The following is a 19,823-nucleotide window of genomic DNA, read 5'->3' as shown; positions in this document are numbered from 1 at the left end:
TAGGTTTTCAGCAACAGAGCCCTGGCACAACCCCCCTCTCGCCCACCCACAGCCACCTGTCAAGAGCTTCATCCCACGTTCTGGTGGCAAATTATTTTGGCTTCGCTTGCTGAGCTGAGTTGCCCTCCCCCACTCCCAACCTGCACAAGGAATCTCAGTCTCTTCCAGAAATGGAAGTTTGGACAAAATTCTTCTCCCCAACTGGAGAAAAGGTAGCTGAGGGGTCCTTGGTGCTCTCTAAGCTTGGTTGCTTTTCTTGCGTTTCATTACCCAAACTAGGTAACATCATCAGTGCTAGTTTTAAAAAGCAGCTGCTTTTAAAACATATTGTGAACTCAAATGTAATGGACCGTCCTGAAGTTTGTGGGGCGAGTATATGCATGGCCCCGCATCACCCACGCCACCACGCACGACGGTGGCTGAGAAGGCTTTGTTGTGACCAGCCTGCTAACTCTGTTTTCTTTCCTTTCCCCCCTCTCGCTCGCAGGCACTTACCAAGGCCAGTGGGCCGGAGGGATGCGTCAGGGCTACGGTGTTCGGCAGAGTGTCCCATACGGCATGGCTGCGGTTATCCGGTCGCCACTAAGAACATCGATCAACTCTTTGCGTAGCGAACACACCAACGGCACGGCATTGCACCCCGATGTGTCCCCTGCTATGGCCGGGAGCCCCGCTGTCTCAAGGGGGGGATTTGTCCTGATGGCCCACAGCGACGCAGAGATCCTGAAGAGCAAGAAAAAGGGCATCTTCCGACGTTCCCTGTTGAGTGGCCTCAAGTTGCGTAAATCCGAATCCAAGAGCTCATTGGCCAGCCAGCGGAGCAAGCAGAGTTCCTTCCGAAGCGAGGCAGGCATGAGCACCGTGAGCTCCACCGCCAGCGATATCAACTCCACCATCAGCCTGGGAGAAGCCGAGACCGAGATCTCCATCATGGAGGACGACATTGACGCCACCACCACGGAGATTTACGTGGGTGAGTGGAAGAACGACAAGCGGTCCGGCTTCGGCATCAGCCAGCGCTCCGATGGTCTCAAGTACGAAGGGGAGTGGGCCACCAACAAGCGTCACGGCTACGGCTGCATGACCTTCCCCGACGGCACGAAGGAGGAGGGGAAGTATAAGCAGAACATTCTCGTGAGCGGCAAACGCAAGAACCTCATCCCCTTGAGGGCCAGCAAGATCCGCGAGAAGGTGGACCGGGCCATTGAGGCGGCTGAGCGTGCAGCCACCATCGCCAAGCAGAAAGCGGAGATTGCAGCTTCCAGGTAGGTCATTGGCAGTGACCTTGCGGGTTGACCAGCGAGGAGGAGGAGGAGGAAGGGATTTGCATTCTTGTGGTGAGTGTTTTTGAAGGCCTGAGTTTGGGATCCACTCTTTAGGACCTCCATAGGATCTGAGCCTGCAACACCTGGTGAAAAGTGCTGATGGAGAACGGGTGGAGTGGTGCTTCCAGTAAGTTGGAGAAGGCTGTAGATTTTCTGCTGAGTTGGTCAGTGTGCAGCCAGTAGCCTCCTTAGTCCTCTATGGCCGTCTATTGCAAACTGAACTCAGTTATGGAATTCAGCAGCCGTATCGTAATAGCATCTCTTCTCCTCAGCCAGGAGATGGAAAGTTAGCATGGGAACAGCAGCAGTTCCTTGAGTGGCATCTTCTAAATCAGAGCTTGGAATCCATCACAGTCCAGGAACAATTTGCTGGGTGGGCTTCTTTTTCCTTCGATACAATCACTGCCTGTGTTAAAACTTCCTTCTAGGCGTATCCTTTGCTTGCCACTCCCATCAATTAAAAACCAAGGTTTTATCTTTGGTGTTTTTCAGTGGCGCCATGGACCAAATTCTACAGAGCAAGAAGTATGCGGGCTGGCTACTTCTTGGGCAATTATTTTGCTCAGCATCCTGATCGGGAATAGATTGCTTAGCCTAAACTTGGGGTTTTGTAAAAATACAGGAGAGTATCTTGCACTGAGATCACCCACCCTCCGTCTCTTGCATTTGCCCTGCCTGGAGAAGTTGGGGCTCTCCTTCTCGGCTCAGGTCTGAAGACCCCAGGAGCAGATAAGCGATATAAAGGAGGCCGGGCTTCATCTTCCGCTTTTTTGAAAAAGCACGTAGGTGCTTTAGAGTGCAGATTCCATGGCGGATTTAGCACCACCAACTTAATTTCTTGTCCCAAGTCAGTGGGAAATTGTGCCATTGACAACATTTCAGCAATGCCATCACGGATGTTAATTTAGGGAGGCAGAAGAATGGCCATGCCTGGCTTACAGATGGACGACTGAATATTCCCAGTTCGGAGAGAAGACTTTCTGTTAGCACTTAACAGGCGGTGGTGTTAATAGCAATATTATCATGCATGACGGTTGTCAAAGCCTTTGGATGTGTGAATAAGTAAGAAAAGAAGTGGGGCCTCTCTCTTTGTGTGTAATTTATTTATTCACATTTCTGTATCATTCTGTGCACCAAAGAGATTCCACTTACTAGCACGTAAACGACTAGCACGCATGTGCAGGGGAACCTTTACCTTTACCTAATCTTATCTGGCCACCACAGGGCTTGGATGAATGGGATGCATATGTAAAGTTCTTCTCGTTCTAGACATCTGGGCTGAATGACTGAGAGAGAAGGTGCCCATTTACAGCTACCAGTAATAAAGAAAAGTTCTCTCAACTAGCGAATGAAATGTAGACACACCTTCTTCCTAGAGCAAGACTAAGATTAAGGCTAAAGTCATTGCCCTGGTTTGGTCAGAATCCATCCGAGGCCGCATGCAAGGAAGAAGCCCAAGACTCAGTTGAGATGATTAGAGAGGGAGTCAGAGTTTCAGGGAAAATAGTAGGATAGCCATCCCACCTTGATCTATTTTGGAGGGGAGAAGGAGAGTCCATGGACGCAGGCACTGAAATGGGATGGAGAACTTGGTAGCCATCTTCCAATACTTCCAGAGACGAGCGTGTATAAAGTGTTGTTTGCCAACCCCGAGAGACCGTAATAAATCTCCCAGCACTGCAAATGAATTGTGCTTCAAAAACACAATGCTCATCTTGCATTTGCTAATCCTCTTTCTGGCAGCTTCATAACAAGGACTCTGACATTTTCCTGGGCCGGTTTGGACATTCAGAAGACCCCAAGTGGATTGAATTGAGATACAAATACAATGGAGAATGAATTGTATGAATGGCACACACTGTAGAAAAGCTGGCATCTCTGGCTGGGTTACATCAGAAAGGCCTCAGGAGAGGCTCTGTCAGTCTGTCTGCCTTTAAGACTTGTGGACTTCAACCGCCATGCTGGCTGGGGAATTCTGGGAGCTGAAGCCCACAAGTCTTAATGATGCCACGTTTGGAGAACCCTGGTTTAAACCAAAGAAGTAAACCTCGAAGTTTAGTTGGCCACAGCCAATGTCTGTTGGGATGGCGGTTGGGGTCTTGTGGCACCTTAAAGAGGGCGAGACGAAGGCCTGCAGTTGTGGGCGAAGAAGAGGCTCAGGCCAGCTTTGGTTTTTGGGCAGACCCTCAGAAATGTGGTTTTCAAAGCTGCCACAATTTGAAAGGTTGGAGATGGGCACCTGCGGAAGGACAGCTTCCCAAACGGCAGATGTCCCCTGACAGATGATGCTCCGCTGGGGGAGGGCGCGGGGGTGTGTGTGTCTCTTCTCAGTGCATACAAGCCCAGCAGAGGAGGGGGTTGGAAAAGGGTCCATCTCCCACCCCCATTGAAATAAGCTGCTCTGCTTGCTGAGGCTCCTGTGCAGAGCTCCTCCTCTTCCTCCTCCCCCTCCCCCTCCGTCGCTGCTACAGAATACCAAAATAGCGCTGCAGGGTTTGCCCATCCTCAGCGCCAGGCCGTCGAGAAAAACCGGGTGGGTGGGGACGGCTGGGCAGCCTTTGCAGAACTGGGTTCGCTCTCCTGGTCCCTAGAATGAGGTGTGGGGTCCCGTGGGGTCCGGGGTCCGCCCTGCAGGGGGGTTCCCCCAAAGGCAGCCAAAGAGGCTGGGAGCGGGGCGAAGGAGGGAGCGTGTGGCGCAGAACGTTCTGTCCCTGCGCTCTCTGGGTGTTGTTCAACAACAAGGCCAGATGGAAGCCGGCAGAAGCGGAGCGGCAGCCGGTAGCGAGACAGCAAGGAGGCAGGCAGAGGCTCCGGTGATTCATCCTTTTTCGGAGAAGGAGGTCAAGGCGGGGAAAGGGAAAGGGCCAGCCGTGTGCAAGAGAGGGGAATTGTCATTCTTCCCCCCTTCCCCCCCACACCCTACATCTGGGACAAACCTCCTCCTCCCCACCCCCAGTCTTTCCTGCTGTCTCAGCCTCCCTCCACCCTATGCCCAGCTTGGCACAGACAAGGCCGCTTAGACCGCCTCCCCCTTATGGCGGGCCCTTGGCTACTAATCCTGCCAGTTTGGTTGCAGAGAGGAAGGACTGGTGGTCCCTGGGGGGGGAGGAGAAAGAGACTCCCTCCCTGAGGAGGAGGAGGAGGAGGAGGAGGAAGAGGAGAGGCTCAGATACTTTGGCTGGTTTCAGTCAAGAAGGCCCTTCATCTGTTTTGCTAGTGGGAGCCTCCAGGGCTCTAGGAATCTCCCCCGGGCTGGCATTCTGCAGAGGTTTTAACTGCAAACACCTGGAATCCTTTGCCACGCAGGGCAGGTTGCCCCTCCCTCGGGAAATTTTCAGAAAGTTGTAGTCAAACATCTATGACATAGGTAGACATGCACTGACTACTTCATCATCATCATCGTCATTACCACCACCACCATCATCATCATATTCTGAAAGATTGAGCATCCTGTGTATGTCCATGCGAATGGTAAAATAAATACGATGACAATATGAAAATAGGAACTATTAATGAGCTTTACGCAAATTAGCCAGGCCCCTTTTAGTTCAGGCTGTTCTGTGAAGTCATCCAAATGCTTGATTGATGGTTCCCTATTTCATGTCAATCCAGAAAGTTGAACTAAATCATGCTGTCCGTAATGCACCCTGCAATTAACAAACCTCTTCATAACACTGTGATCTATTGCGAAAGAGATTATTTTTGGGGGGCAAAATTGGAAAGATGGAAGAGGTAATCCAGACCGGATATAATGCTTAAGACGGATGGCTCAAGTGAAAGCAGGTGAAGGTCCGTCTGGTGCAAATGCATTTTGATTCCAGAACTGCTTTTGGACTGCGTAAATCATTTCTTCTTCCCCTCCCCCTTCTTCTTTCCTCCTTCCTTCTTGTCTTGCTGGAGACATAAACTACTTTTCCTGCAATTTGAAGAGCTATGTTCACTCCCTCAAGCTGCTTCTTTTCAGGCAGCATGGCAGAAGCATGTGTATTTCTGCATTTCTCCATTGTACTTCCTTCCTCCCTTCCTCCCTCTCTCCCTCTGGAAGGATTACAAATGTGGCACCTTCCAAATCAGGAATTCTGGGATGGGTCAAGCTCAGGCACTCTCCTTTGAGGAAAGTTGCTTTAGGGCAAAATTGGGGAGTGGAGACTTTTCAGATGTGGCTGAAAGACAATTCCAGGATCTTCATTCAGCAGGTTGAAGAGTTGCTTTCCACCAAGATCTGTTGGGCCGTTGACTCTTTGGACCTAAAGCCAGGATGAGTTTGTTCTCATCAGTGCCTTAGTGAGTGACGCCATCACCGGAAACAGAGACTCTGCACAAGCTTTGCTACTTCCTAAGGAGGCCTGCCTTCAAGAAGAAGGTGGTGTCTGATTCTATTTTAGATTATGCCGATCGTGCTCTGCAGCGGGACGAAAAGATAGCTGGCCATGGATTCTTAGGTAATCCAGATAATTAAAGGCTTTGCCCTCATGCCCAGCTTAGCTAGATAATGAATGCCAATCCCTTTGGTTACCCTTGTAATGTTGTGGCTTGTCAAGGTGGCATCACACAATGCTTGAGAGCCTACTGGGTTCAACAAGAAATGCGTTTGACAATGCAGAGCATACAATGCCCCTTTTGTGTGTTCCAATTGTGGTGGCCCTTTGTGTGTTCCAATCACAGTGAACCAACCTACTCAAACAGTTTCCACTCAATTGGTCAAGTTTGAAGTTTTTTTACCATTTGGATGGATGGGCAAATCAGCTTGTTTGTGAGCTCTTGTGTGTGTTGATCTAGAACAGGGGTGTCAAACTGTCAGCCCCCGGGCCAGACGCATCATCGGGAAGCCCACCCCATTGCCGGCAATGGCGAAAAAGCTCCGATACGTTGCGCGACGTCACATGATGTCGCGAGTTTGACGTGTCTGATCTAGAACAATATTTCTCAGTCTCAGCTGCCTGGGGAATTCTGGGACTTGAAGTCCACACATCTTAAAGCTGCGGAGGTTGAGAAACGCTGGCTTAGAGGGTCCGGCCCAGTTTGCTTCTACTGCAATCTGTTGTCTTGGGGGCTGGGGGGAACGGTGTACAAAAATGGATTTAAGAACAGATTTAGAAACATATTTTTACTCTCTGTTCTCTCAAACATTTTTTTAAGGGTATTTTGATCTGTTTTGCAACTCCAAAGCTGTATTTGAACATTTGGAAAGCATAAAAGCCAGGAGATGACTAAATTCTGATCAAATTATTTCAGAATCTGCCCATGTCAGATTCATCCAACACTCCAAACTGCAGGCCTCCAGATGCAACAAACAGTAATACAGAATTGCTCATGGTAGGGAAAACATTGTGCCTTTACAGGCACCAGAGCCTTGCCGGTTAGAACATAGAAGGTAACGTAGGACATGAATGATACAGGCTAGTAGATCATGACCCAATTAGCACTTCATGCTAGGTTGTGGCCATTCACTAGTTGCTGAGGAGCAGAAGGTGCAGATGTCAACAATTCATCATTTTTTTCCTGTTGGAAAAAAAGATAATGGATTCTAGACTCCTAAAATGTTATAAGAGGCTGGTGGCCAATATCTATAAATCCCTTCATGGCAAAGGTCTGGATATCTGTGGGACCGTCTGACTCCAAGTGTCTGCTCATCCAGCAATATCTGACAGGATTGGTGTGCTCCATGTCCCAAAAATTATTTCTGCCACCAGGAGAAGAAACCTGGAGTAGGAGGACAGTAACATGTCTACAAAATCATTGCTCCCTCTCTTGAAAAGCACCCATCCTGGCTGTTCTTTACACTGAAGACCTTTTTCCCCATGATGAAGATGATGGCCCGAACCTCTACGTGACTTGGGCAATGATTTTGTAGACATGTTTCTGTCCTCCTATTTCAGTTTCTTCTCCTGGTGGCAGAAGTAATTTTTGGGGGACATGGAGCTCACCAACCATGTCAAAAATTGTTGGATGAGCAAATACGCTTGAGACAGATGGTCCCACAGATATCCAGACCTGTGCCATGAAGGGCTTCATAGATAATGACCACCTACACTCCTGCAAGACTATCCTTATTTAGCTATAGTTTATTAACGAAACTGCAGTTGGCTGGGTGTAGTTGACTTACTAATCTATAAGTCATTATTTGTCAACCACATATAGAGAACCAAAGTGAAGTGCTCAAGCTTAGCATGTTGGTGGTCTTGGGTTAGAGAGCTAAAGATCTGGTACTGAAAGAAGTTTCCTGTGTATTTGAAGTCTGTGCAGTAATTTGGACCATACAACCTAAGTAGGATGGGTTTTGCATAAAAGTTGGCACAGTGTGGGATGGTATATGCAATTCCTGTATTTTTCTAAGGATTCACATGTCAGTGAATCGGCCCTGCAGGTCTGATTCTACAATAGCTCTATAAAACATATGGCTCTAGTCCACTTTGGGAAATAACAATGGAAAAGAAAGCAGTAGATCCGGAGAAAGATCTACCCAGCTTGAGTTAATTCATGAGCCTCTCCTTGTTAGCATCTGATAATGTGTAAACAGTGTGTGCAGATGAAAAAAGAGAGTCCTTGCATATGAACCCTCAATGGCTTGATTTCCTGTCCCTCCAGACATTTCCTGTGTATAATTTTTCCTGCCTGCCTTGTCTTAATCAGTCACTTCTTTGATGCCCTTGACAGTGTTCCATTAGAAGTGACAGATGGTGGGAATTGCAAGTCCCTCTCCAGATGTTAATCAAGTTGCAATCTGTAAATAACCAATATAGACATATTCGGTACACAGGTTTTGCATGGCAGAGCTGTCATCGTGAAATAACCCAAAACCAGCTCCTTGTATTCTGAAACCCACTTACATCTCCTGGTGAACATGTGCTTCAGAGGAACGTCACTGTGATATGAACACACATTTTTGCTTAACAGATGTCACTAGAGACCACCCACTGTGCACCTTGGGGAAAAGCTACCTATGCAGACAGGTAGCATGCTTAACTTGATGCCCCTGTTAAGGCTCTCACGCTGGGTTTAAAAACGTTCGCGCCCAAATGAAACACACATGGGCACATATTTTTCATATACTCTGACGGAAGGAACTCAGACAGATTCTGTGTTACCTTTTAGATGGAGGTGGAGTGATGTCCCCCATCATTCCACGTCTCCTAAATGTTGCTTTGTCTTATGCTGAGCACATACAGGTGACTCATCCTGAGCTGAAAGTCAAAAGAATTTGCTGCACAGCCCCGCACACCTTCTTCTCTGAGTTACATACGTCATCTTCTTTAATTCATATTTAATTTCACCTTCAAGAAAAGATACAACCGTCTAAACCAATGCTTCCCAACCGTGGCAATTTTAAGGAGTGTGAACTTCAACTCCCAAAATTCTGGGAGTTGAAGTTCACACGTCTTAAATTTGCTCAGGTTGAGAAACACTGATCTAACCTAATCAAACAAGCATACTTTATTTCCTTCTTCCACTGTGACTAACAATGCAGGCTTGATGTTAAAATTCAAAAATGGAAGATGAAATATGTATATGATCTATTCTTCCTCCGTGAAGGAGCAGGAAATGCACGCTGGGTGGAAAGAAAGGAGCTGCTATCCTTGAGAAGGACCCAGTATTTCCTAAGTGAAAGTCCACTATGAATGGCACGGACGCCCTGAGGAACCAGAAGAGTCTCACCCCAGATCCAAACTGCCCTGTGGCAACATAGCCCACAAAGTTCCTCGGCTCCTGCCATTGGCAACCATAGGATTCTTCACAGTGACTTCCTAGATGCCCAGGAGAGACAGTGGTGCACGGCAGGTCCCCAACAACTGAGAAAGAGGCTGTCTCAGATGTTACCTGTTCCTATCTTTACCCTCCGTCGATTTGTCTAACGTAGGTTGCAGGAGAATCCCTCCATCTCGTACTAGGGAATCCCATAAGTGGACCAGTATAGCTGATGTTAGAAGTGCTAGGAGGTAGATTCTGGTAAAGATGGGGGAGAAAACTCTGGATATTTGGGAGCATCTTCTTCTGAAAGAGCCATCTGGCAGCTGAGCTGCTTTGCGTGCGCTCCAGCCTGCCTCTGTGGCATCAATTAAGACAAGTCAGTTGTCAACCAAGAAGCCAGGCCTTTGCTGCTTGTAATTCAGGGCACTTGCTTCCCTGTCTGGTTTCAGAGTGCCAGAGCAGATGTTTGTGTCATGCCAGAGGTTGCATTAGCTGCTTTTCCTTTCCCAATTAGAGATCCAGCTAAGGTCCACGTTCCAGGGAGCGAGCAGGGAATAGCACGGAGGTAATGATGTATGAGAGTTGGAAATTGTCTACAGCAAGTTAATGGCACTGGCTAACGGTTTACTTCCACAACCTGGTATTTGTTTACTGGTTTAATCAATTATTGATTAGATGCGGATGGCAATCTGCTGAGAATCGGATGAAGTCATAAATGTTGTTAAAGGCGGAATTTCAGAGATAGGGGGGACTTAACCAGACAGTGGCAGTTTTTGAGAAGGTGGAAACTAAACTGCATGGATGGAGATCTCAAAGCCCCTCCCTCCTAATGATGAAGCTGGAGCATCCTCAGGGCGAGAAGGATGCTGGTCCCAATGCCTACAATTTTAGAATATTATTTCAATTCTTTTTTCACCTTTCCTGACAGGGGCCCATGTATTGACAGTGACCAGTGAGAGTCACTCGTCTGGTTCATCAGTAATGCCATATCTTCTGATGTTGCTTCCTTTTGGCATTGATTGATGTTACGATAGTCAAAAAGTCAACAGATCAACAAATCACGGCTGAACTCAACTCTTGGTTGGGGTTCCATATCATACTGATCTGGATCATGATTTGTTGACTTTTGACTCCATGTGATATTTAAAACCTAGCCAACCATGTTTGTATTTCATGGTCTATGTCATCATCTTATAGATGAACCAGCCAACTATTGTTGGTCGGGAACATACGATGTGCTTCCAGGTAAACTATTCTTGGCTGAGGAAATGAGATTAATACAGGACATAGTGGCCTTCATGAATCTGGCTCTTTGTAAGGGTGGTGCATTGCTTTCTAGCTTAATACCGTGTAAATCCAGATAGCTGCAGCATATTCAACAATCCATTGTGAAAGGAACCCTGGTTTGAAATGCTTCCTGAACCAGACCGTAGCGTACAATGGTCCAAGAGGCAAGGCTAGAGGGACCAACAATTCTGAATCGCAGAATACTGATGCGAAATAGGGTCTCTGTTGTTTCCCAAGCAAGGCCATAGAAACCAACAGCTGCTGTCTCCTTCCTTTGCCCTGCCTCCCCCCCCCCCGCAACAAACAGGGCACCCTTCCTGCATTCTTCCTCCTCCTGCATGGATGGCTCCTTAAGTCTGCAGACGGAAGCCAACATCTGCAGTGTCAATAAATAATTTACCTCCCGCCAGTCTTCTTGCACCAAAGGCCAGGGTGATCAGGCTACCTTTCTCCGTGGATTGCTTCCAGAGACGGTGCCCCTGAAGCTGGAGAAGAGCTCCTGGCTGGGGATCCTGATCATAAACTGGCTCTTCTGGTTGTGCAGAGAAGCACCCACCAGCAGCACTCCTGAAGGTGATCCGATCGTCTATGGGAGGGCTTTCCTTTGGGGGAGCAACCCTGCTCGTGGGTCTCTCTCATCCCGAGCCTACTTTGCCTCCACATCCCTCCTCCCAAGCATCCAGATTCTCTGCCTCTAAGCAGTCAAGCCCGGCTCCATCTAAATGTGGAGGTGGCACCTCCCCCACTGTGGGCTTCTCCCCTCCTCTCCCTTCCCCCTTGCCTTCGGTGGCTTTGTTTCCAAGAGAGCTCTCTAGGAAAAGAGAGGATTCTGTGCCTTGGGTTCTAGCAGGAATTCCCGCCCCTGTGGCCTCTTCCCTCCCATCTCCGCAGTGACTGCCTGGCGTCACACAGAGGCCCTTCAAAGGGGGAAGGGTTGCCCAGATTGGTCCACCAGAGGTTGGACCACAAAGATACCTAACGCAGCTGGTGGGTGGAAGCCTCTTCTGCTTGATGGCTTTTTTTTCTCTGAAGCCCAAGAAGCTTCTCATCCAGAACTGGAAGAAGCTTCTTGGATGAGAAGGGAAACGTTTTCAAAGAAAAATACAAAAAACGTCCAGTTCTCCTTTTGGGAAAGCACCTTTGGGACACTGAAAGCAAAGATTAATTCCAGGGGCCCACTTTGGAGAGGGGTGTCATATGGGTGACTATTTGAGTTCCCCAGGAAGGAGGAAGATCAACCAATGCAGTGTTTCTCAACCTTGACAACTTTTAAGTATTCGCTGGCTGGGGAATTCTGGGAGTTGAAGTCCACCCATCTTAAAGTTGTCAAGGTTATTCGATGAGGGTGGTCCACCCCTCATCAGCTCCATTCCTTTTCCACCACAAATATTTGGCAGCTTGCTTTTTCATCAACATCATCTCTGCGAACAGTCGCTCAGTGGGACCATCGCTGAACGAGGACTTCCTGTAGGATCTAGCAGATGCTTGCTAATGACATCCAATCATTTGGCTCCAGTGCCAATGTGTCTTTACCTTGAGGAGAAATAATCGTGTTGCTCCTGATGCATTACAAGTGAAAACAAATTAATTTTAGCCTGCAGGCGTACATTATATAATTTGCCCTGGGAAGGATTCATCCAGCTGTAGTAAAGATGGAACCGGTATGGATAGTACGCAACACTCATTTTTATCCGTGAGGCTGATTAATATATCTAGAAAAAAAAATCCCACATGTCCAACATTTGATTAGCGACTGGGCCAGTTGCATTTTGGAGCATAAGGGGAGACTGTAGCCCTGGATATTCTCTCATGGCTACAGAAACTGCTGCCTGTAGAAAACCAGGTGTGTGTCAGGTTGAAGGACTGAAACCTTATTTTTCACCTGTTGGGCCAATCTTCTAGATCAGGGGTCCCCAATCCTGATCCAGGCTGCAGCATGCCAACAACCGGTCCACACAAACAAGGAAAGCCCCGTCTGCAGGATGCAGGCAGTACACAAAACCACCCACCCTCCGGTCCGTGGTAAAACTCTTTCCACGGAACCAGTCCCTGGTGCCAAAAAGGTTGGGGGCCTCTGTTCTAGATGCCTTGCCCGTCAGGACCTTCCTGCAAATGAGCTTCAACCGTGACCCGTGGGACTTGATTGGAAGGTCAAGATAGGGGCTGGAGACTGAACCAGCCGGACAAGTTGCGGGCTCACGGAGTCAATCTGGCAAACCGGATCCTTGTCCTCCATCCAGCAGCCCTAAGCCTTAAAATCAAGTATTGTCCAGCTTTTTGAGTGTCTTTCGTTCGTTCAGTTGTGAACTGTTTTCATAGCAGTAGTGATCCAATCATCTCCATTGTGATCTTGTGACCTGTCTGTTTCTTTCTTTTCCCTCATCCGCTGATGGACTCAAAAGCCTCACTTTACGTTGTTTCACTTACTTCCTGATTCCAGCCATTGGCTTTGATCCAATTCCTTCAAATCTGCTAGTCTGCAGAGCCCACCACTCCTCTTCTGTTCTTTGGGTGAAATGTGGAAAGTCTCTTCTTGTTGACTCTACGTTATCATGTTCTTGACAATCGAATTTGCTGGAAAAGTGTTGCGATTAAATTTGTGCTGGAAAAAGTAACTTCACCGATAGGCAGGCCCAAGTTCATTTCTTGTTCACTGTGATTTTTGCCACAAAAGTCCAACTGTTTGTGTGTTCTCCTTTCTGCCCATTGTCTTCCTTTTCAGTTGTTGATGTCCTCCTTTCCCTGCTTGGATATCTGCTCACTTACCCAAGCCAAACGCCATAACCATTCGTACCTTTGTCTTTCCGTCTCCCACAGGACCTCCCATTCGCGGGCAAAGGCCGATGCCGCCGTGACAGCAGCACAGAAATCTCAGGAGGAAGCGCGGGTTGCTAGGATCACTGCCAAAGACTTTTCACCTTCCTTCCAGCACCGAGAAAACGGTCAGTACAATCTGGAGAGCCTCTGCAGAACCTGGGACTTAGCTTCTTTTCTCTTGTCCCCACCTCTAGGCTAGGGAGGCAGGGCCATCTGCGTTTGGTGGATTCCTCCCTGTTTCTCCATTTGGGATGTAGAGTGCTCACCATCTTGATTCCCTGTTGGCTGTCCTCTTCTTTTTTTTCTTCTTTTTTTTAAACAGGAACAGGGTACATCTCCCCCATGATAATCACTGGAGCAGCAAGGTGGATGAGGCTGTAGCCAGCCACTGCTGAGAGCAAAAAGGAATCTTGTGGATCTGATACGATTCATTAGTAGTTGCCCATTTATGTACAACCTAATTTTCTGCACTCGGGGAAATTGAGAGTCGTGAGCATTAAAACGTAAGCCAACGAAAGGAGAACCTGAAATAACGGTGCCAAAATTCATTCCTTCGGAATGGAGCAGCCCACATCAAAAACCGCAGCCCAAGTCAGCACAAGCTCTAACAAACCGCGTTTGGAGACATAATCCAAACAACGGGCCTGCAGAGAGTCACTAACAGGGATCTGTGGAGGCTTTGCAATAAAGCTCTGCCTTAGCTCTGTGCGTGTGTATCTGTCTTCTTGGGCAGGGCCAAAGATAGGACGGAAGAAAAGATGTAAGCTGCCTTCTTTAAGCAACCCACTAATTAATACACGTCTGCCGCAACAAACAATGCTAGTCTTTGCACCGAGTTGAAGGCTTTTGCTCACTTAGTGAAAAATGGAAGCTTTAAGTAGTTTTAATCCAGGGTTCTTTGGGCAAGACATTTCGCATTGTGGTTAGCTGTGGGTGTGTATTGTAGATACGTACATAATCTGCCCAGACAAGCAACATCTAGAAAATGCTTCACTCTTGGGACTTTACTTGAAAGAGGGCTGGTTCTCCGACGGAGGGGATTTATTCCTTAAACTGCCAATACCAGAATGTACTGGAATTTGAATTTTTGAAGGATGTGTTGGGGAGGGGCCACAGAGTGAAGATCAAAAAAGTCAAGATCGTGGTTGTGAGGACGAGACTGAAACTCTGCCTGCTTTGGATGGGTGTCTGAGGCGTCTCCTGAAGTGAGCGTGGCTTGCAATGCCTTTGAATGCAATTTGTTATTTGGAAAAGGTGTTACCCAACTCTTTTGATCTTCACTGGAAATGTGCGCCAAGTGCTATGAACGAGTAAAACCGGTGGATACAAGCGTCTTCTTTTAGTCTCGTCTTCGTCACGTTTTCAAGTTCCACGTATGCTTAACAGTTTCAGTGTTTCCCCCCCCCCACTTATTTTGCTTTTGCCTTTTAGTAGATATCTTTTTCCCCCCATTTATTTCCCAAGACAATTTGAAGAACGTGGTGGAAATGTCACTTTAATTAGTTATTAATTTATTTTCTAGAGGAAGTTCTGGAGAAAGCACACTGCTGTGCAGAAGGCGGTAGCCTCTACAGGACCTTAAGTAATTTTGGAAAAAATAGGCAGATTTGGACCTGTTTAATATTTGGAAAGAAGGCCAGGAGGATCTCCAGAAGGGACTGCAGGCCAAAAAGTAAATATTCGAATCCTGGGAAACAGCAGCGGCAAACTATTTTCTTGCTGGTCTTTAAAAAACTCATTTGAAAGTGTGTGTGAAGCTACCCAAGGGCTAAGCTAAACTCGGGAGTCTACACTTTTTATAACGATTCAACAACTAAGATTGGATTCCCTCCCTCCCCTGGAGAAACGCAGTGATGGTTGTGTATTATATTCAGGGAATCTATGGGTGAGAGGTGTTTCATGAAAATGAGTGAGGCCATTAAACTGGTTGTCTTGAAGCTGTCTCAGGACACTCAGTTGTATATATACAACAGGCTAGCGCTCTCTTTGCGTCTGTTCCCAAGATCTCTGCTTGACATAGAGCATGGGTAGGTCTTCTCCTGCCCCTCCGGTACCGATAATGGGAGGGAAGTCCTTGTGGAACAGCCACCTTGTTTTGCTCATCCTCTGCTTCTTGTTCGCCTTCTAGGGCTTGAGTGTCAGAGGCCAAAGCACCAGCATTCAAGCGATGAGATCGAGGTCCTTTCTACAGGGACTCCCCTGCAGCAGGAAAGCCCGGAACTCTACCGGAAAGGAACGACACCTTCAGACCTCACGCCCGATGACAGCCCTCTGCAGAGCTTCCCTGCCAGCCCCTCCTCATCCCCACCTCTGGGTCCTTCCTGTCGGAACAAGAACGCCCACTTCTCCAGGCAGCTCTCCGTGGACGAGGAGAGGGGTGGGGAAATCCAGATGTTGGAGGGACGCAGTAGGGAGTTCATGAGGCCTAACAGCTGGGGCGAAGACAAGGAGGGCGGGCCTCATGGGACGAGAGGTGGGGTCATGCGCAGTGGCCAGTTGGAAGACCACCGAGGCCGGAGTGGCGGGCACAAGCATGGTACCGCCAATCACAAACCACGGGAGAGGTGGGCAGACCCTCCAACCGTGGTTTCCTGGACTTATCACCGCCCACACCACCATGGCTCGGGGAGCCACAAGCTCACAGAGCTGGATGAGGAGAAGCTGAGCAATTACGAGATGGAGATGAAGCCCCTCATGAGGATGGATGCTTACATGCAAGAGATGCAGTCCCAAAAAAGGCATCACGGCAAAATGGGTCTCAGCAAGAACCTGGCTGAAGAACATCCTGGGGAAGAGCGGGCCTTTGGTGTCCAGAGGCTGAGGTCAACCTCCCAGAACAAGGAGAACGTCAGGCCGGCATCTTCTGGTGAGCCAGCAGTGCAGAAACTAGAGAGCCTGAGGTTCGGGGATAAAGGTGAACCCCGGCTGTTGAGGTGGGACTTAACTTGCTCTCCACCACAGAAATCCTTACCTGTTGCCCTAGAATCAGAGGCGGAAAATGGAGAGGAGCTCAAATCCAGCGCGGTAAGTGGAGCACTCTGGATGGGCTGGTCTGTGAGACATCATAAATAATGACGATGAAGCCCCGGGTGGATGTTGGCCCTGGCTGTGATGAGCAGGCCACTCGAGGGACGGTGGGCTCTGCACGCATGCAAAGTATGCCTGGGATCTGTGAGCGCTCACTTGCATGCTATGCGTGCAGTTGCTGATGCCTTTTCTCACTACGTTTATATTTTGAACTCTTAGTTGAATTTACCTTCTGACTTTCTACTCAAATCAAATAGTGTCACCTAACTAAAATAAGGACCATCCAACAAGAGGTCCTTTATTACAGTGGGGCCTCTGCCGTGGTTCACCATGAGACTTGTGTGGAATTTTAGAAGCGTGACAAGGGAACAGAGGTAGGGACAGGCAAGCCGAAAGCAGTGTCATCCATTCAGGTGTCTAGGGGACAATAATCAGCTCCCTTGAAACCATCGATTCCAGCTTAAAACCCTCCACATCTCTGCTTAGCAACTGAATGGGCAGCTCTTGGACAGGTGAGGTTGCTTGTATTTGCATCCCACCAGGAACCAAGATAGAATGTGGTTTGTTGACAGTCTGGGATGGAATGAATAACTTTCAAGTCATCCCCCATGATCGTTCTCGTAAAAGAAATATTGGAAGCAAGCAGGTTTGCCCTCCACTCAGAGGTGTCCTTGTTCAGTGCTAGTTTATTTGTCTACGTTTTCAATCATCCACCAATTCGGAAAGTCTAATTAATTTAAAAACAAAGACTGTTGAACATGATTTTTTACACATTCTTGTCTACTATGCAAACCGAGAATCCTCTTCCCCCTCCTTTTTTGATTTTATTAAGAAAAACAAATAAATGAAGCGGTTTTCTTAGAACAGGTAGTACTATACAATATTCTTAGCACAATATTCTTGTGATCTGAGAAAGGCTTTGATATAATTGAATGGATTGCCTTGGTTTACTGAGCAAGGAGATCTCCCAGCAGCCCTTGTTCCTCTGCCAATGATCAAATCATGGATCTCTGTGTGGCCTGAGGTTCTTTCAGCTACAATGGATTGATGGCTAAGCAAAGTTTTGCTGGGTACTCCAAGATCATTGGGATGTGTTGGAAACCCAGGTTATGTCTATATATGAATGTCAAATAATGCTAAACCTGATTTGCTTTATCTGATGGAGTTCCCATACTGTGCAAGACCAGTCGGGTGTGAATATGACATCTGTCCAGGGAATTTGTCAGACTCTGGTCAGGATCAGACCCTATGGGGTGGCTTTCCTTTTCCATGGCTGTGGAACATGGGAAAGTGCTGGAACGTAGGGGACAAAGAGGTAAGAAGCTTATAGAAGGTTAGTGATAGATATTCTTCCTGGAGTTGCTGAACCAAAGGGGGCGGGGAATGATGGAACAATGTCACACCCTTTATTATCCAATGAGTATTAGCCAGTCATGGGCCCCCAGCCCCTTTGCAGGGAAAGCCTTTTGGAATGACTGCTGAACTTCTCTTTGAGTTTGTGCCAAGCGTAAACTGCCCCTTGTGTTTACTTTAAAGCTTGTCTGGTGGCTTATTTATTTATTCAATTTGTACACAGCCAAATCAACTAGCCAGCATATCCTTTTATGTGAGTTGGGCTTTTAGCCCTCAGGTGATGGCCGTGGGGAATGTCAAATCTGGCCTTGGCTTGCTCTAAGTTCCCTAATCTCAAAATGTAGAACCTAGAAGAAAAAGAGAAGAACAAGAAACAGTAGGCAGTGTGATGGCTGGCCTACTTGTAGGGCTTCACCCCTATTGCAGAACTGCGTTTTGTATCATCATTCCCTCTAAAAGGACAGGGACATCCTTGGGATCCACCTGTTCTCGTACTAAAACATCACTCTCCACCTCCTTCTCTTTTACACATTGCTGTTCTTGCTTCCATTCTGCGGGAGCGTTTTTGCAGCGGCTGAGTTTGTTGTGCAACCTGGCTTTGTCCTGTTCACAATAAGTCTGGCACTGCACCTGGAGTCTTTGTGAGTCTGTGTGTTGCAGCAGAGAGATGTTTCAGCACCAAATTCCCAGGTGGAATCTGAATATTTAGAGCAGTTCTGGCGTTGGCGAAGGAAAACCCCAACAGTCCATTATAGTTTGTGTAACGTGTTCTCCATTTGCCAGCCTCGGAGATCAGGAAATGGGGACTATTTATGCTAAACCGAAAGGCTACAGACACAGATTTAAGGGACTGGTGGGTTCTTGAAGGCTGGTAGACAGATAGCTAAAGGGAGGTCCATCTACCTGGATAAAGCCAAGCTTGGGCAGCCAGGTATTGCGGAGAGGCATGTGAGCTGTTGATCTGGTTGGCCAGGATCCGTGCAGTGTGTTGCTATGCAGCAACAAGGATGTTTTTTCCTACGCTGGAAAAGGGGAGTGCTTTTTCTCTCTCAATCTCTCTCTCTCTCTCTCTCTCTCTCTCTCTCTCACACACACACACACACACACACACACACACACAGACAGAGAGAGAGAGGCTTTGCCAGATCCCTTCCTCTTGAAATGCCAGTCCTGCAGATAGGTTTAAGCTAGGAAACTCCCCAAGAGCTCCTTCAAGGCATCTGCAAGAGGCTGCAGCTATTTAGTTCTACACACTTTGCCACCCAAAGTGGCTGCTTCTCCTGGATGGGGAAAGAGTAATACTGTAAAACAAATCCTTCCACGTGGAGAGCCAACAGATTTCCCAGACCCCCCTTTTCGCTCACCCAAACTCAGGAAGAGAATCTCTCTGGTGGAGGATTTGGCCCTCTGAGAGTATCTTGTGGGCATTCTCACAAAATGGCGCAAAATAACTCCTGAACAAAAGCCAAGTGCAAGACATTCCATCCTGCCTCTTAGCTGCTTCTGCGACCCAAACCCTGAACGTGGACTACTTGACTTTGGTTAGCGTGATATAAGAACTCTGTGGCTCGTAGCTTAGCTGTATATGTAAGTTCTGGGTCAGTGGGGCTTCTTCATGCCTGAAGCTTGTCTGTGCCATCTTCTATGGTGGAAACAGGAAACAGGATGGAGAATCACAACTGGAAAAGTTGAGGGGGATGACTCAAGCGCAGTCTTTAAGGATCTTTTTAAGGGTCAGTTGAGAAGGGGTGGTGAAGAAACACAGTGGGAACCCAACAGACCCTTGCATTGGACTTGGCAGGGTTTTCAACCTTGGCAACTTGAAGATGTGGACTTCAACTCCCACAATCCCCCAGCCAGCCCACAGTTGAAGTCTGCAGCCAAGTAGTCAAGGTTGAGAAACCCAGGGACTTGGGAATCATTGGTTCCGGGGTGCCTGAGATGTGGACATCCCAGCAGCCATTGATCAGCTCTCCTCCCCCAATTGATCTGGGGGTCCCCCTATAATCCTCTCCCTCTTTTTCTTTCCTCTGTTTCAGGGTTCAGCTCCCATCCTAGTCGTCATGGTGATCTTGTTAAACATTGGAGTCGCCATTTTGTTTATTAACTTTTTCATCTAAACCGAGACTGTCTTGTTTGCAAAACTCCAACCAGTTAATAATTAATTTAAAAAAACAAAAAAACCCCACCCCCAAGCGGTCTGAAAATGGGGATAATGCTGCGAGAGACCCAACGGGAGAAGGATGTCGTCGTTTTGAACTGTCCCGCGACAACTTTCAAGTCTTTTCACAGAAGACCCACCACCGATTGAGTCTCACTCACAGT

At 47.8% G+C, this 19,823-nt stretch overlaps 1 protein-coding gene across 1 annotated transcript in view; it reads left to right on the top strand.

Annotated features, from left to right (window-relative positions):
• The window catches only part of JPH3 (junctophilin 3), a gene marked incomplete at its 5' end in the record, with an annotated part of 31,609 nt that extends 11,787 nt beyond the window's left edge, over positions 1 to 19,822 (top strand). The window contains 4 exons of the mRNA XM_081335948.1: positions 488 to 1,265; positions 13,119 to 13,243; positions 15,247 to 16,142; positions 19,538 to 19,822. Coding sequence (XP_081192074.1) covers positions 488 to 1,265; positions 13,119 to 13,243; positions 15,247 to 16,142; positions 19,538 to 19,618 — 1,880 coding nt within the window. The 3' untranslated portion in view covers positions 19,619 to 19,822. The remainder of the gene's footprint in view (positions 1 to 487; positions 1,266 to 13,118; positions 13,244 to 15,246; positions 16,143 to 19,537) is intronic.
• Position 19,823: the final 1 nt, after the last annotated feature.

The sequence above is a fragment of the Vipera berus genome, assembly GCF_964194415.1.
Source record: "Vipera berus genome assembly, chromosome: 10".
Lineage (NCBI taxonomy): Eukaryota > Metazoa > Chordata > Lepidosauria > Squamata > Viperidae > Vipera > Vipera berus.
Note: the sequence above shows the minus strand (reverse complement) of the source record. Positions and strands in the feature narration are given on the sequence as shown.